At 39.3% G+C, this 18,924-nt stretch overlaps 2 protein-coding genes across 11 annotated transcripts in view; one reads left to right on the forward strand and one right to left on the reverse strand.

The window, feature by feature from the left end:
- The window catches only part of IMMP1L (inner mitochondrial membrane peptidase subunit 1), a 71,511-nt gene extending 66,261 nt beyond the window's left edge, over positions 1–5,250 (forward strand). For all 8 annotated transcript variants that reach the window (XM_077818475.1, XM_077818473.1, XM_077818476.1 and 5 more), the window contains one exon: positions 5,052–5,250. In XM_077818475.1, the coding sequence (XP_077674601.1) occupies positions 5,052–5,120 (69 nt within the window). In that variant the 3' untranslated portion in view covers positions 5,121–5,250. The remainder of the gene's footprint in view (positions 1–5,051) is intronic.
- Positions 4,778–18,924, reverse strand: part of DNAJC24 (DnaJ heat shock protein family (Hsp40) member C24) — a 68,857-nt gene continuing 54,710 nt past the window's right edge. For all 3 annotated transcript variants that reach the window (XM_077818482.1, XM_077818480.1, XM_077818481.1), the window contains 2 exons: positions 10,287–10,355; positions 4,778–8,764 (listed from right to left, as the gene is read on the reverse strand). In XM_077818482.1, the coding sequence (XP_077674608.1) occupies positions 8,640–8,764; positions 10,287–10,355 (194 nt within the window). In that variant the 3' untranslated portion in view covers positions 4,778–8,639. The remainder of the gene's footprint in view (positions 8,765–10,286; positions 10,356–18,924) is intronic.

The raw sequence follows: 18,924 nt of genomic DNA on the forward strand, positions 1-18,924 counted from the left end.
AAATCAGTGTACAGTAATCTGCATAACACCACATTGTAGTTATTGAGAGAACATTTCTTCTTTATTTTTAAAAAAGAACGAACAAAACTCAGTTGCTATAGTTCATTTTTAAAAAATTATGCATGTCTTGAGCAATCATGATTGATGTAAAGTCACCTGTCTTCCATGTCAGACAGTCTGTACTGTGAGTTATTCCACCTCTCCCTGCTGGCTGAAGGCAAAACAAAGATTAACAGCCAGCCTAGGGCCTGGAGAGTGCCTCTCTGTGGAGAACCCCAGACTTCTTTGCCTCCATTCCTGGGCAGAAGGCAGACCAAGGATCTCCCCTTTGTAGCAGAGCCTTTCAGAACACGACAACCAAAATCATCTGAATTAGACTAACTGGAGACTCATGGAAAACTGATGTAAATCTTTTTTTTTTTTTTTTAAACCCCTCTCTATTGGCAGAGGGTTTTTAAGCCAGATTGCCTGCTGGAGCAAACCTGTTTCATCCTACTCACTCTATGAAACACTCCAGGAGCCACCGATCCCAGAAAAAAACAGAAAAGCATCTCAGAACTATTTTCCAACTAAAGCAAAGAGAGAATTATGTATTTCATTATCCCCAGTGTTTGAAGAAGTAATCGAGGTTTAATGGGCTCCCAAGCAAAGCCTAAGCATCCTACACAGAAAAATGCAGAGATTCTATTCTTTACCCAAGGACAAGAAATATTTGGTCATTCTACCAAATGTGGATGCAGCAGCCACTGCATTAGTAAAAGACACTAATTGCCTCAGGGACAGCCATGGGTGAGTCTAGCATGGATAGACTGTATGACCCAATCAGGCCAGGATCAAGATAAAAAAACTGAAGACAAGTTTGAACTGAAACCAAATAGGAATAAGATCTGATTAGCAGCTTCTCTTGTAGCAAATGCTTCTCTGGATTCCCTTAGATTCACAGCTTGCTCCATGGCATCTAATCTGGTAGCCCAAAGACACCTCTGGCTCCATCTCTGGAAAGCAAATATGCAAGTAAAACACCTTATGATCTCGGCCAAGTAATTAGGCGGCAAGATGTTTGGTGAGGATGTGGTGGTGGTGGTGGTGGGAGAACAGAAGCAGGTTAGAAGAAAGTCTTTTCCATGTCATTGACCTGAGGAGAGCTATAGAACTTTTCTCTGGCACATCTTTGATTTATGCTAACCAGCGCACAAGAAATCCATAGAGACTTCATATCTGGAAGACGGAGATGGTCCCTTTTCAATAGATCAAGAAACTTCAAAGAATGATCTTCTGGAAAACCTGCATCAAACCATAAATCATCTACCTGACTCTGTGCCCCACATCCAACACTACCTCTTATCTTGGATGGAGTAGGGGGGAGAGGAGGAGGCTTGATAAGTTTGTCCACTTACAGGAGACACCTACATCAGGCAAATGGATACTAGGGACAGTTCTACTGGGTCTCAGCATTTGAACCATAGAATCAGGATCGGCCAGACAGATTCTGTGGTGTGTACTTTATTCTTTTTTGTCCCAAAGAAGAATAGGAACACAAGAGCCATCTTAGATCTTAAGTCTAACAAATCTCTCAAGTTTGGATGGAAATCCTAAATCTGTCATTGCTGCTGTCACCCAGGATTTCATGACTTCAAGAGACTTCGAAGCGGTTTATCTTCATGTGCCAATCAGGGAGATTTATTGAAAATGTCTGTGCTCTATTACAATGTGAAGCATTTTCTGGACAGAAATCTCTGATTTGGACTAGTGACTACCCCAAAGGTCATCACACAAGATTCTGATGGGCTTAACAGCCATTGTCAGAAAGAGGATACACATGTATCTCTATCAGATTGTCCTTCAGGATCCAGTGGAGACTTATACAATCCTGGATTTCTGTAAACATAGAGAGGAGGCACTTCCAACCATCTCAGGGATTTCTGCATTTAGGAATGATGCTGGATACCTAGGAGATGTCTAGGATTAGTCTTATCAAAAAGAAATTGCTACCATTCAGGATCTGAGAATCACTGATCTCAGGTCAGTCACTTCCTCCCTCAAGAGATGGACTCATCCTTTGTGATTCCCACAGGAGTACCTGGTTTCAGAATCAGTAAGACTCATGATTACCACTAATGCCACCCAGAGTAGCCCAAGGGACATGGTCCATTTTGGAGAAGGGGAATATGAAGTGGCTAGAGCTACGGGCCATCAACAGCCACAGCATCAGCGTCATACAGACACCATCAAAATGACCTATGTCCAGGAAGATTACTGATGAATCCAGGGAGTTGAGTAGCACATACCCCCATCCTCAGTCGCCTCAGAACCTACACAGTGCATAATAAGCAAAAACTCCCCCTGCAAACCCTACAACCAGTGTCTGGCGGCCGCAGCTTTGTCAGAGGAGGCTTAGCCTGCCCTAGCCTATTATACCTGCTGCTTATACCTGTGTCAATCAACAAAGGAAATCTTCCTCCCTCCATAAGAAAGCAATTAGTCTACTGATTTGATCAGAGCATCATCATCTCTCTGAAGCCACCACATAAAGGAGGGAGAATGCAACAGCATGCTGATTCAGGAGGATGGACCTGGACTGGGGGTGAAGGGAGGGGGAGAGAAGAGTCTAAATCCATGAACAGTTCAGGTGATGTCAAAAAAGTTAGGGGTTTAGTCACAGACCTCTTGACCTTGAGAGAAAACTGAAAAGACGGTGAGACATTAACCAGACAAGGAGACCAGATCAGGAGACAAGAACCAGAAGGGGAAGCAATGGGCTCATAAGGCTTACTTTATAACTTTCCTCCTGTATCTGTACTGGCAAGGGCAGTAAGAAAAGATTTTAAAGGAGCAAGTCACAGTGAGCCTGATCACCTCTCACTGGTCCTGCAACCTCTGGTTCTTGGACTTCATAAACCCTCTCTGAAACTAACAAGTTGGGAAGGAAGTCTAAGCCAGGAACTGATCCAGAACCCAAAACTGCTGCTAAAACCAATCGTGTGGAAACTGAAAGGGGAGAACAGAGGTGTCTGGGATACTCAGTTGGGTGTACTCTTCTGGCATCATAGAAAATGTCTGCCAACAAGGTATGCAATCACTTGGCCCAAACGCCAGTACTGATGGTACAAAAGACATTAAATACCAAGACAGCCAAAGTACAGGATATCTCAGAGGTACTAAAGGATGGGTGGGCTAAGGGTATCAAGCCCAATACAGCTCGCTGTCACAGCAAATGTTTTGAATGGTAAGGAATCTAAGATTTCTAGTTAGCACAACCCTTCGTTAGTCCTCCTGTGGTACATAGTTTCCTGTCCTAGAGCCTTAACAAAACAAACATTTGAACCACTACATTGTTTTGACTTACTTTCTCTTTCTCAAAATGGGTCTTAGGAGCAGTCACCTCAGCTAGAAAAGGGATATCGGAACTCAGAGCATTGTCTATGAAGGCTCATCTATGCATTTTCCATAAGGACAAAACAATTCTTTGGATGGACTCATTATTTATTACAAAACACCTTTCCACAGGTCGCAAGAACCAGCTTTGCCTTCTTTCTGCTCCAGGCCTAGGCTTCCCAACGAAACTGAATGGTATGAAATGGATATAAGCGGAGTACTTTAAATCAAGAGCATGAAAACTTATTGGAGGTCCACAGAACTTATATTACTTTTCAGATAAAAGGCAGGCCTCTAAATCCTCTACTGAAAGATGGGGCAAAGCACATATTACTGAAGCCTACAGAGTATCTGGAGCAAATCCACTGGATAACCGCACATCTTATTCCAAGGAATTCAGCAACTTGTTGGGCAGAAAGCTCTGGTGCTTAATGTGAAATCTGTAAGGCAGCTATGTGGACATCAGTGCACCTGTTCATGAAGCATTAAAGCACTGATGTCTCTTCTTCCTTTAATGCAGCATTCAGGAGACGGGTACTGCAAAATGTGCTGCCCCAGTTCCTGTGTGAGAATCTGAATCACCCCTTCCCCCCACCCCCATAGTTGAATATGCTTTCCACATCCCACAGAACGGACTGTCAGACACAAGGGTGGGGGTAGGATGTGGTGAGAAAGGAAAACTGAATTTTCTTTGTAATACTCTCCATGTCCGACATTCTGGCCCAACCAGCGTGGATTCATTGTCTGAGAACTGAAGTTGTTTTTCTCCGCTGTCCCATATTATAAATTTCCTAAGGCTGTGCTATGAGGTTCATATATCTAAGTTAAGTGACTTATACTAATATATTCAGGGAATATTTTTCAGCTTTGGAAGCAATCATTCTGGGTTCCTCACAAAAGGGTGGTCCTGGCCTCAGGCTGGCTGTCAGTCTTTGTTCTGCCTCCAGCCAGCAGGAAAAATTTATTACTATATTACCCTATAATACAGACTGTCAGATATGAAGGGTATTAAAAAGAAGATTGATAAGAAGGAAATCTTCCTATTGCGGTATACTCATCTCAACTAAAGAATTAAAAGGTGAGAAGTGTAAAGTATATAAAACAAGACTGGGAGTATGGAAATACAGTATAATTCCATTTATCCACATTCTTTTTGAATGGTCTTAGTTATCTGAAGCCACGCATCTCGCCCATGTAGCCCTGTTAATCACCCGCTACTAACATCTCAGTTAGCCTTATCACTAATCAATGGTTTTGTATTTGTATAGTGGTTCTGAGCAGATACTTGCAGTTACTGAGACCTAATTCCGTTTCAGCAGCAAGGGCAGCTGACAGTGTCTGTGTCTCAGGCTGTGATTAGTCAGTTTTAAAAAAAAATAATTCAGAATTCTGTCCACAGTAGTTTAATACATTTTTGGTGTTTTAATAAACTCAGTAAAGTTGGGTTATTTTACTCTTTTATAAAGTACAAAGTATTAAGCAAACATCAGCATTACTCCCTTCAGTCCCCACATTTCTACATCAGTGAAACTGAAGCACAAAATAGCACTCTACTTATCCGGTCAGTTACCTTAAACTTTCTGATGTCCTTCAGGCCATTTGGATAAATGGGTGAGTACTGCATTGAAATTAGAGTTTTAATCAATGATTAACTTTTACTATATTTCATTTTACAGATATGGCCTCTGAATGATTTGGGATTTCTGCGTGCTAGCCCCAACAGTCACAGATTTTTGGATGATTAAGAGAACTAATAAGTGAATTCTGCCAGTTTACTTAACTGTCTTACAATACTTTAATAGCTTTTTTTACTGAGTGAATGAAACAATGCGTTTGTATTTACAAAAAATTAAACATTGTGACTAAGATATCAAACTCTTTGAGCTTAAGTCTCTCTTTATTAACATCTAGAAAAAAACATATGCTGAAGTCAGTTATGGAAATTAAATACTGTTGTAATTACAGAATAAGTTATTTGTCTTTCTTAAACTATTCATGGTGAGTCCCTTTATGCACAAGAAAGTGTCTTAGGGCTTGTCTACATTATCAGCTAGATCGACGGGCAGCCATCGATCCAGTGGGTTCAATTTATCGCGTCTACTCTAGACAGGATAAATTGATGGCCGAGTGCTCTCCCGACTCCGGTACTCCACCGGAGCGAGAGGCAAAGTCGACGGGGGAGTGTCAGCAGTCAACTTACCACAGTGAAGACACCAGGGTAAGTAGATCTGTTAAATTCAGCTACGTGAAGCTGCGTAATTTAAATAGATTCCCCCCCCTCAGTGTAGACCAGGTCTTATATTCTAACAGCTAGATCCTCACAGGGGATTTCGGCTCAGCATCACAATACCTAATCTTAGGCTCCCAATCTCCCTGTACAATGCATGGGGAGAGTTAAGCACCTAAGAGTGGGATTAACAGAAGGCAGCAAGCTGAGTCAGGGGGTTACCCAAGCTAAGCAGAACAAAATACTAAGGAGAGTGGTGGGGCATAAGCAGCAGCAGATTCACGTGGCTATGATGTAGCTGTGGTGGCACGTAGAGTGGACTTTCATCTTGAATGGTCCCTTGCAAGTCTTCTTCCTTCAGCAAGAGTCAGGATGGGAGGATTTAGGCTTCTTAAATCTCTCAAAATAGTATCTTCCAACCTCATTCATGGTTAGCTTCATGCTCTGCTTTCTTCAACCTGAGCTCTATAAACTTCTGTAAAAGTGTACCTCCTTCTTTACATTGGACATAACCCCACCAATGCAGTCAACTTGTTCTCAACTGTTGCAACTTGCCAGGATCATCTAGTTTGTGGCAAAAATCAAACTAAAGGATTTTAAGAATATGCTGTAACTTTTGACACTAAAAACTGTCTAGTATTCTCTTCTCAGTTGTTTTTAATGGCCATGTTTCTTGTCCATACAACAGAGCTGTCATCACTACTGCATTGAACTCTTAGTTATAACACACATATCCTGCTGCCCAAATAGAGGGCTCTGAAGATGGTGAAATGCCATTAATGCAAAACCAATCCAACATGACAACTTTTGGATACAGCACTTCCTGCTGTCAACTGACTACCCAAATGGATAAAACTATTCATCTATTCAATGTCATTGCTATCTACTTGGAGCATTGGTAGGTCATTTGTTTCCATTTTACAGGAGGCATGCATGGCTTTGGTTTTATAATCATTAATCTGAAGTCCCATAGATTCTGCAGTTTTTTGCAGTTCTTCCAGCATTAGCTGTAGTTGGTCAATAGCCTCTCCAGGTAAGGCAATATCATCCATGCACTTGAGATCCTCAAAAAATGAATCTAAGTTTCACACCTCCTATATTGTCCTCTATCAGATCGTCTATTAGAACATTACATAATGCAACCCTGTCATACACAGATTCTGTTGAAAATCAGTCTACTTCACATAGCTAAATGTACCATGGTACTGTTTCTCTATTAGATACTTTGTCCTCAGGCACCCCATGCTCGCGTGGCAGTAGCCATAGTGCTGACAGGTTAACTTTTTTTTTGCCACTCCAGTCATTTTTCAGTAACATTCCACAGAACATACACAGCATGAGTTGCCCTGCCCTTCAAGGGTAGCTGGGCACCCATCTTCACAAGGGATTCACAGCCATAAACTCATAGAGTTAGACACTTAAGCCAGGTCAGCCCTTTCTCACAAAAAAATTAGGTGGTGATGGTGGCCATTATTAACTGGGCCAGAGAAAGAGTGACTCTATAGCTCAGTGGTTAGGATTTCACCTGTGAGACCCAGGTTCCAGTCCCTGTACTAATGACTATTTAAGCAGAACAGCAACAACAGGAGAGACTCACTCCACAATACCCTATAACTTGGTGATTGGGGTATTCATCTAGGATGGGGTAGACCTGGGTTCAAGTCCTTGCTCCAGACCAGGCACAGTGGGGACCTGAACCCAGGTCACTCACAACCCAGGTGAGTGTTCAACCACTGGGTTACTGGGTATTGGGAGAATGCTATCCCCACCCTGGTTTATGTGTGGTCCAATCCAGTAGGTACGCTCTTAGGCAGCCTCTGAGAATACCTACCAGATCAGATCCTGAGCAGCTCAGTGGTGTCAGGACTTAAGTGGTTTTGTACTTGTCCACTCACAGAAATATAGGCACGTTGGGGATTTCACCACTAGCAACTTAGGCACCTAGAGATTTTAGCCACATGCAGGATTAGGCAGCAGCTGAGCAGGAGCCTTGAGGATCTAAATTTTTGACTTGGTGCCTAAATCCTATTGTGGACCTAGTCCCAGGTTTCCATTCATAATATTACAAATGTAGTTAAATTAAAAGTCTGAATGACTTAGACAAAGCAATGATTGCAAACCTGTTTCTTGGACACAACTCACCATGCAAATTCTTGAGGTGGCAGAACCACTCTGGGTATTAGCAACACTTTAAACGGCACATTTGCAGAAATGCAGTCCTTAATATGTGGGAGACATCATTAAACTATTACATGGCTCTGATCTTAACTACTGGAGTCTACTAACACATGACATGTAGGAAAGAGGTAACAACTTTGTGCGTATAAGCCCCTCGATTCAGTTGTATATACATAACGTAAGACTGCTTAAAAAGCTTTTATCATTTTTTTTAAAAGGCACAGGACCATTGTTTTGTACAGCAGCTGCTTCCTAGGAATATTACCTTCCCTCATTTTAACATATTAGGCTGATCTCCGTTCTCTTCAAATCACAGTGTCACAGTTTTGTTTTCAGAAAAATACTTCTCATGTTAAGTGTTTATAAGGTAACTTTTGTCATCTTTGCTGGTAATGTGAGACTTAGGTATTCTGAAGGTAGTCCCCCAGCTACAATTGATATAATCTTAGGGAGAAAGGAGTGTCAGCTAGACCAGAAAGCTCAGTGCTACTTCCACAAATGGAATGTAAATTAATTAATTAAAAATTATGAAAGCACTCATTTATAGGGCAGGAAAAGGACAGTTTTCAAATCAATGAAAACAGGCAGAACAAGCACCATTTTTACAGGACAGTTCACATTCTATTAAGTACGGAAATGTGTCTAGTTTGATTAACTGAAGCACTTATAGCTCTTTTGTTTGTAACTTTAAGATCTTCTGGTTAAAACTTGAAAATAGATTTAAGCCCTCCTTTTCAGCTGTGATAGGGTGCTAGCACTTGTAATGCACACCTTTTCCCTGACACATTTACTAACCGATTCTCTCCACTGAATATTCAGCTGGATGAAACCAACACGTGCAAGTGGGACAACTGTTATTTCATCGAAGGATCTCTATAACTAATGAACATGTGTCACAGCAAACCAAGGAAACCTCTTCAACTTCATTTCTGGAGACAGTATACTTCCCACCACATCGGCATGAGCGTGTATAACAATGTTCATCTGTTGAAACAAACAATTTAAAAACTTAGTGCTTGAGCACAAATAAATTGTTTGAAGACAAAGGCAAAGTTCCTGTTTAAGACTGAGATATGCAATCTTACTGTTGAACTGATGATGGAAGTTATAAGTTTGCAGAGTTTATGAAGGACCTCTTATCACTGTTAAGAAAGGTAGAGGCTGAATACAACAGTTCCTGCAACAATATTTCAGCCTCAGATAGCTATATCTGTAACATAAAAGGCTAGTGTTTCATTGACTATGTGGCGCTCCCTGTGTCTAGCGGGGGAGGAATCTTTTCATTAAGAAAAACAAATAATCAAATTTTAAAAAGTGTATCCCCACCAATGAACTAGTGCTAGGAATCTGCAGAGAACCAGTGGTGAACTCTGAGCAAGGAGGACGGATTCTGACAGAATGCAAAGAATCTTGGAGAAGTCTGGAAATCACTTATGTGAAAACAGGCTGTAAATACAATTTTCTGTGATTAATAATTGACCTCAGTAATGCAGATTATGAAGATTCAAAAACAGTTCTGAAGTTAGGTTGGAGGAGAGAGGGGAAGCATAAAGCAGAGGAAAGGGGAGAAGGCAAGTTACAGTTTCCACGATTTTTAAAAATAAAATATGTCAAATGATAAAAACCCCAAATTATAATGAAGTAGAAAGCTGAAGCATTGACAAAATGGAAATCTTATGTTTGAGAACAGTCACAGTAAAGGATTCAATCCCACTTGCTCCTCTGAGGAAGGAAGGGTCTTCTCTAGCACTGAAAACAGCAAAAAGAGAGCAAAAATATTGACTACCGTGGAAAGCCAAGTGGCAATTCCAAATCTATATCTAGCAGCATTGAGGAAGGGTATTTTAACTTATAAAGATGAGAGAGGATGAGACTGATGAGAAAAAGTAAAAATAGTGGACAATGATGAAGAATAGACCAGCAAAAATTAAATAAAGTCAAAACACCAGCAAAGAAAACAAAAACAAAAAAAGAAGGGGGAGGAAGCAAATTTCAAAGGGAAAGCCAAGCAACATACAGAAGTTTAGATAAATCAGAACAACACCATGTCAAATGAGATATAGAAAACTTAGCAAACATTTCCAGTCATCACAGTCAAGGCCCATTAGAAAGCTGAGAGAGGCTCAAAGATTGAGGGCAAGTCTACACTTCAGTGTTACATTGGTGCAGATGCACCAATGCTGCTGCGCCACTGTAGCGCATCTGGTGGAGACGCGCTATGCTGCCGGGAGAATGCTCTCCTGTCGGCATAATTACTCCACCTTGGCAAAAAATATAAGCTATGTTGGTGGGAGAGTGTTTCCTGCTGACATAGCCCCAGTGTGGACAGCATGAAACTTGCATTGCTCGGGGCAAGGGGGGGCTTTTTCAACCTGAGCTATGTAAGTCAGATCAACTTAAGTGGTAGTGTAGACCTGCCCTGAGGAAGCAGCCAGGATGACTCTAGCCAAGTCTATTAGCTATCCCATTCCTCCTCTCCCCATATAAAAAAGTGAAACATTCATACCCTTATTCCAGGACATGTCTTCAAGATAAATTTGAGCATCCAATGGCCATGTTTGCATTAGATCATCTTCTAAAAGAAAGTAGTGATACATGTTCAGTTCTGATAAATTGAAAAGAGAACTATTTGGTTTCTTACCTAGATGTTGGTAGTCCCATGTATACACAGTTCACCAGTCAAGGCACTGGATGTCCCATTCATGAATGTGGTCAAAGAGGCATTTCTCTAAAATGGTTTTGGTGCGGTGCCCATGTCTCTGTTATAAGGCTGGGAAGACCTCACAATACCCCAAAGATGCTCCCAAAAACTTAACAAAACATTGAAGGGCAGGATACTGATTTAAATAAGTCATCCACTCACCCCAAAGGATGGGAGGGAGGTTTAAACAGGCAAGCTTTCATTGTTAAGTTTAGCTACCATTGTGACAGGTATGGTATAAACGCCCAGACTAACTGATGTAGCTACTTTTCTGGGGCCAAAATGCTAGGCCCCTGCTTACTCTTTGGCTTCTGAAAGGAGGACCAGAATTAACCACTTTATCTAGGGAGAGCCAAAGTTTGCTGAGGTCCAGACATTCTTTTATGATATACAGGATCTCTCTAAACAGCTTTAGAATGATAGTCCTGGCCTGTACGAAGTGAGATTTAGATGTTCTGATGCTCACAGATCCACATTTAGCAATGATGAAGTACAGCATGGAATGGAATGCAATTTGACACATCATATTGGAAGAACAAAGACCCTTAACTACTTTTTATACTTTCTCAGCCTCCTTAGATTTGATATACGCTGTTTGCCCAAGGCCTTTAGTGGTTACAACATAGGACATGGCCTGTCACAGAGCTGCAGCTAAAACAACATAATCCCTCTTAAATGGTGGATTTCAGATTCCTATTCAATGAATAAGCCTGGGGCTCTCTTGAGTTTCAGGGTCTTTAATAACTTGGGCAACCAGTTTGGGCAATGCATCTACTCGCCTTCCTGGTCATATAGGTAGGTTTCTCTTCAGGGCACTGTATGACTTTGTGCATTTATATTATGTTCCTCAATGGAAGCAGAGTATTTCACCATCCTCTGAAATGGAGGAGGACTTGGCCTATCCTTTTCCTCAGGACTTTTTGCCCTTCTATTTGGATGAGAGAAACTGAGGATAACAGCTTAGAGAAGTCAGTGAAAGGGGCTACTGAGGGAAGAATCCAGGGACGAAGGACAAACTGTCCATGGAGAAGACATCATTGAGGTACATCAGGATACCATGGCACAGGAAAACCTTTGCCAGGAGAGGGAGATAAAGCAGATCCAGGAGCTGTGTGGCGCATAAGTGCCCATGGTGTCTGTGCGTTAGACATAGAGTGACTGGGAAGGAGGGGAGAGGGAAAACGTATGACTAGCAGGACCTGCTTGGCAGGAATATAAAGACTAAGCCACGGGCAGTAGACATGACAAGGAGCAGGAAGATGACTACAAACATAGTTAGGCACTAGTCAGGATTACGCCATTATTACTGAATAGGCATCGTTTCCTCCACTTGGTGGGTGCTTCAGTTAGCAGGCCTGCTACCTTTGGAAAGAAGAGGAGAGCAAGAAAGTGTTCCTAAAGAGACATGAGAGAGGCAGGGCAGGCCTACTGGCAGGCTGCAGCACTTGCTATGAGGTAGAGAACTGTGGAAAGTTACAGCTATAAGGTGGAGTGCATCTGGTACTGTGGAAGTATCCCTCTGTCCTATATACCATCCACCATATATACACTTGGTGTGATGGACATACAAACACTTGTAATATTTTATAAACATTTATAAGTTTTGTCTGCTATAGGATTACAAAGGGTTATTTCCAGCAGGAGCTTACTCTGCAGGAAAACACATCTCAGCATCCAGTAGTACCATTTACAGATACTTAAGGGACAATGCAGGTGTCATTCATTTTGAAAAAAGAAAAGGAGTACTTGTGGCACCTTAGAGACTAACCAATTTATTTGAGCATGAGCTTTCGTGAGCTACACGAAAGCTCATGCTCAAATAAATTGGTTAGTCTCTAAGGTGCCACAAGTACTCCTTTTCTTTTTGTAAATACAGACTAACATGGCTGTTACTCTGAAACCATTCATTTTGAAGTTTTACCTTAATCCCAGCTAAATACAACTGTATCCATAGGAAGAGAGAAGCCAGGTAGGAAATTAAAAAAAAACTATGGGGTGGTTTAAAAACTCAGATCCTACTGTGAAGCAGACTGAAACCCAGTCATCTGGGGTGGAGCTGACTGGGATAAAGTAGGCCTACCTGGGCCTTAGCTAAGATTGATATGCATGTAGACTGTTGTTTTATTAGTAATTTAAACCCTCCCCCCCCACCCTTGTATGCAATTAGATGAGGCGACTATATAACAAAGTAATTTGCACCTTTCCCTGTAGATTATTAATAGGCTAAATCTAGTCTAGTGTCCATTTTCTATAAAATAGTATTAAGGCTTGTGATATGAGAGAAATTTTCTAAAAAATTTAGAATATATAGAACTATTACATAAGTCAACTTCAAACATTAACTGTATAAAGCAAGCCATTCATAATTAGGATTCTTAATTAGACAGCACAGTAGTATGTAGAGTGGATAAAAATCAATTTAAAAAACTTTAAAATTAAATTTGAAATCATGACAACATATATTAAGGCCTAAACTTACTATAATGTATTAAAATAATTTAAATTAAGTTAAAAAATAATATTCAAGCAGTACATTTGTTGCCAAAGTTTTAAAGAAAGTCAAACCAGTGAAATGAAGTCACAGGCTAAGCACCTGGGCTTAGAGTTTGTTGAAGTACTAAAAACCAACTTTTGACATCAGTAGCCTTTTCTGCAGTTACAGAAAAAACAGTTTCTTTATTTCAGTTCATTCATCTAGTTCAGTTCAATGACTAGTTCATTCCAAGTCGAGAAACTGATTGGGAGTTGAAAAAGAAAGCAAGCTTGTTTTCCTCTACCAATATATGAATAAAAATGAAGTGCAAGAGAATGAGATCTTTTAGTTCTAAAGCCTTGAAGGACATGGTGTATAGCAAAAGTATGAGTTCAATATACTTATTACAAATAATACTTAGTTTAATAAAATCAATTTTAAATGCAGAACATGTTTTGAGAAAACTACCTTTTTTTCTTTATGTATCCAGCACATTTAACGTTATTTTATTTAATTAATAAAAATTTATAAAATGCTGGTTTTGTGCATTTTAATTGAAATTCAATTTCCATCCAAGTGCAGCTTGACACAAATATGGATAAATATTAATTACCTAGTAAATAAAAGTGTCATTCATTTTCTAACTTAATATACAATCATAAAAATAAGAATCTGAATAAATGTATGTTAATCCAAAGAACTGCTTAAATACATGTGTATATCCTCATGGTTAGCAAAAAGAATTATCAAATTTAGTGTAAAGGGTATGTGTTAGTGATTATAAGTGAGACTAGTGAGAATGAACCTTTCTTTAGGAAAATAATTTAAAAAATACAAATGTAAAACAAGATTAAATGGATGATTTAAATAATGGTTTCCTGCTTGCTGATTTAAATCATGATTTAAATTGGTGACTTAAATCAATCCCGACCCCGGTGGTATATTATATTGTTGTAGCAAGGGAACATATGAACCAATTATATATGCATGACCCTATCAACCAGAAGTCAGAAATTTCTCTATGGTTAACATTTGATCATCCAAAAGAATATCTTAGAACAGAAGTTGTTTTTTATTGTGGATCTACCATCTTGGTGTCAGTCTTACACACATAACACAGCAGTTAGCAAATATTAATTTATCAGTAGTGAAATGAAACACTTATTTTAACTTGCCCTTATATATTAGTGGAAAACGTAATTAATACTTGACATTAAGAATTATTCTTTTTTAAAAATGCAATTAATTAATTAAGAGCCAGTTAGCCTAGAACACAGGCCAATTTTATACTTTCTTTTGCAACTAAATTGTGATCCTAATTTTACCTGAAATAATATCTAAATTAGACTAAATGAAGGCAATTAAAACAAATCCGAGAACTCTGAGATAATGAAAGGATCAATAAAACCTCCTTGACCTAGCCTATCCCAAATACATACAGTACATTAAAGAGGTACAGATTAAAATAAAATTAACCCACACACTGCTAACACTTGGCTACTACTAAAAGAGACAGACAAAAGGGTATGAAGGAAAAAGATAACTGAAAGATACAGCTGTCAATCAATCAATCTTATTCAGAGAGTCATAGATTCTCAGGCTAACAAGGATCATTGTGATCATCTAGTCTGAGCTCCTGTATAACACAGGCCATAGAACTTCTTCAAAGTAATCCCATGAGTGTGCTAGGTATCCATCCAATCTTGATTTTAAAATGGTCAGTCATGAAGAATCCTTAGTAAATTGTTCCAATGGGTAATTTACCCTCTGTCAAAAATTTACACCTTATTTCCAGTCTGAATTTGTCTAGCTTCAACTTCCAGCCATTGGATTGTTATACCTTTCTCTGCTAGATTAAAGCACCCATTATTAAATATTTGTTCCCCATGTAGAGACTTACAGACTGAAATCAAGTCACTCCTTAACCTTCTCTTTGTTAAGATAAACAGATTCAGCTCTTTGAGTCTATCATTATAAGGAATATTTTCTATTCCTTTAATCATTCTTGTAGCTCTTCTCTGAACCCTCTCCAATTTATGAACATCCTTATTGAACTGTGCGCACCAGAACTAAACACACTATTCCAGCTGTGGTCACACCATTGCCAAATACAGAGGTAAAAAAACCCTCTCTACTACTACTTGAGATTCTCATTTATGCATCCCAGGATCACACTAGGTCTTTTGGACACAGCATCATATTGAGAGCTCATGTTCAGTTACTGTTGTCTTTGCCCTGACAACAGATTAGCCAAATAAGACCTAGGGTAGTGCTTTTAGCTAGAACCAGTCACACACACTGGCAATGAGCATGCCTTTGCTCATTCTCTTCCACCTACTCAAAAACTGTAATGTGTCTAAACTAAAATGTCCAACATAAAATGGAAGTTCAGTATTGTCTTAATTCATGTGAAGTATATTTTAACATTACTTGGGTTCTGCTCAATCCAATTTACAGACTTGTAGTCAAAAGGCATTTCTTATAATGGAAACCATGAATATTTCTGGCAGCACCAAAAAGAAAAAGTCTCCATCGGTCTCTTCTCTCCCAATCCCTGCTGTAGTAACTTGGGAGAAAAGACCACCTATCTACTTTCTTCTTCTGTTTCATGGGACAGGAAGATGACTTCACTATGAGGCCTCTTCTCTTCAGAGGTGGGGCGAGAGAAAGAGAAACTTGTGAGCAAAGGGGAGAAAGTTTCAGCAGGCAGGATAGGTCCAACTTCCCCTCTGCGGTGTAGTGAGCAGGCAGAGAAAAAAAGTTACTTTAGGCTGTGGAGGTCCCACCATTTCCCAGCTTCTCTTGAAGAGGGAGACATAAATTGGGCTGAAAAAACAGGCCACCCTTCACAGATTTCACAAAGGAGTGCTCTATGTCAGGACAAGTTTCTCATACAAACAGCTGTGTGAATGGAGGTAGTACTTCACAGGTAGCATGCATGAGGGAGGGAGGGGGCACATGACACCATGAAGGGGATTTCAACACACAAGCATGGATGGGGCAAACCAAGGGAGAAACAGTGACGTGGGGGGAACAGTGTTTCGCTCACAATCCCCACTATGCTTCCTACAACACCTTTGTTGACTTTGGAATGGGCAGGAGACTGAGGAAATGAGGCCACTAGCAGTCCCTCTAACTCAGATACCCTATAGGAGGGAGCCTGATGTTTAGAATTTCAACTATGCTTTTCCTGTCCACTGCTGCAATTGTAATTAAAAAACTTCATGGGCCAAATTCATCCTCAGTGTACTTCCACTGAAGTCAGTGGAGTTACAGCAGGAAATAATTTGATCCATTATCATTACAAGTCTTTCATAATATGATGCTTGACCTGTAATTAGCTTTAATAATGATTTGATAATCAGGTTATCTTCCAAAAAGTTAATTTTCAATTGTAAAGCCTTCAAGCATAACATACAACCCAATACACATGCTATCACTTTATTTTATATGCTACAGTTATTTGCTTGTCTGCTTCTAACAGCAAACATTTCTTTTTCAAAATTGAACAACGCTAATTTAATCTCTAAATTTCCCTGTTCAACATATTATCCAATCTAAAATGTTTTAACACAGCATAAATGGATTTTTGGACTTGTCAAGTTATTAATTATAGAAAGTGAAGGCTGATCTGAGGTTTGCAAATTTGTCTGCAAGATTACTAATCTTGCAATATCCACAGAGTGTGTGTTACTTAATAATAGCTGTGTGCCCTTCTTTATTACTTTAACTGTACTTTAGCTTGCATCTTACAACTCTCCACAGCTACTGGTTCTATTGAGAGCTGGTTTTTATGGACTTGAGAGATATAAAGATTATTCAGACTGGTATTCATATGAGAAGTTAGCTCTATGTTTTGTATGCTTAAATAGATACATATATACATTTGACTCCTCAAGTTGTTTAGATCTGTATACTTTGAGATACATTCCTGAACGCAGATAGAAAATAAGATGTTCTGGTTTTCCACAGTTACTTGAAAACAGTCATTAAATCTTTAGAAGTACAGGCCCCATGACCTTGTGTTCTATTGCATTTTTCTGACAACAAGAGGTGAAAGGATTCTGCAGATCCATTGTCTCGACTGTAGGATCTAAGAAAACACTGGCAGGCTCATCAGAGAGGTTTATGAGCCTGCAATTCAAGGAGATTAAAAGGAAAATCTACTGAGATTCTTTAAGGCCGCAGAATAACATCAAATAACTATTAGCAGCTTGGTTCAGTAAAGCTTTACTAGAGCTCTTGCTGGGTCATTCACGAAATTTAAAGGAGGAAAGGTTTTAAAGCTTTGCTTAGGGATACAATAAATATTTTGGTTTTTTAAACAAATGATAAATGAAAATCCAATCTTTTTAGACTACTAAGAACAGTTAAAATATGCATACTCAATGATCAGTGTTCTGGGAAGTGTTTGAACTTTTTATAACTACAGTTAAGTTATAAAGAAAAAAGGTACAGCTTATACATTGACAGACTGAATACAGTGTGAAATACCTAGCAGGCCTCAATAATCACTCAAAAATAAGTCACATTGGTATTCAAAACTTTGGTACTGCTAGAGGTGGAGGTTTTTGTGTTGTTTTATTTTTAGTACACCATATATTTATTCTTTTTCAAGTACTGCTATGTTTTTTTTTTACTAACCAGCAGTCTGTTGAATTTAAAACAAACATTATGAAGTGTTACAAAAATACATAAATATGATTTCAGTAAAAGTTTTGAGGAAAGCAGTGTGAGAGTTGAGAACTGTTCCTAAAAGCAATATCCCATGTTTTTGATAAAACACTGTTTCTTATTTACTTTTAAACAAAACGACTATAGTTTAATACAGTGCTATGATGTAAGAGGTAACAACGCTGATCTCCTTCAATGCCTCTGATGTGTAACAAGTAAATATTTTCACATTATAAGCATATATTTGGTCAAGCTTTCAAGTTGCAACCTGGACACTAATTCATAAAGCACTAGAGGCTGGGATATAGGTCCCTTTGAACATTCCACCCACCCGATCCTTAACCAATTTAATATATTAAAAGTTACCCTTTTTAAGCTTCCAAGCTAACAAAAAAATGAAAACAATTTGTATTTTTATTATGGATATAAAGACTAACTTGCAAAACCTTATAAAAATTGCTTGAAAAATGCAGGACTCAATCTTATGAAGCACTGAGCACTCTGACCCTGATCTAGGAAAACATTTAAGTATGTGCTTAATTTCAAGCATGTGTGTGAACCCCCTGACTTTAAGGGAACTATGCAAGAGTTCAAAGGTAAGCATGTGCCTAGTAATTTGCTAGGTCATGGTGGGAGTGCTCAGCACCTTGCAAGGCTGACTCCACTGCCAAACTTGGAGAAAGAAGTCTCCCTTCTGTTTATTCACAAGTACGTACAGGCAATGGAAAAACAAGCTTCACCACAATGTCCTTTTAATGTGTAATAATTCTGTTCTGGAGGGAGAAATAATTTCTGTGGCTGAGAAATTAGTTCTGTCTCGAGGGGCCATTCAATCTGACCTGAACTGCGACTATTAGGAAGACTCACCACTATGAATATTAAAGGAGTAGCCGTGTTAGTCTGTATCCACAAAAACAATGAGGAGTCCGGTGGTACCTTAAAGACTAACAAATTTATTCTGGCATAAGCTTTCGTGGGTAAAAAACCCCACTTATTTATCTGAAGAAGTGGGGTTTTTTACCCACGAAAGCTTATGCCAAAATAAATCTGTTAGTCTTTAAGGTACTACTGTGAATAGTTACTTGTGCTTTGGGGACTAGAATGAGATTAACTCATTGCACACAGGCTAATCAGCCACCAATGGGTTAATTTACAGCCACTATGAACATGGTCTGGATTTTGAATGACCTAGTGGTAAAAGGCTCTCTGTGTCCCATTATCAATCCCCCAAGTCACCAAGTGCCCATGAAGTTCCACAATTTTAAGATCCTTAGCCAGAAACACAATGTACATTGC

The sequence above is a fragment of the Eretmochelys imbricata genome, chromosome 6 (assembly GCF_965152235.1).
Source record: "Eretmochelys imbricata isolate rEreImb1 chromosome 6, rEreImb1.hap1, whole genome shotgun sequence".
NCBI lineage: Eukaryota > Metazoa > Chordata > Testudines > Cheloniidae > Eretmochelys > Eretmochelys imbricata.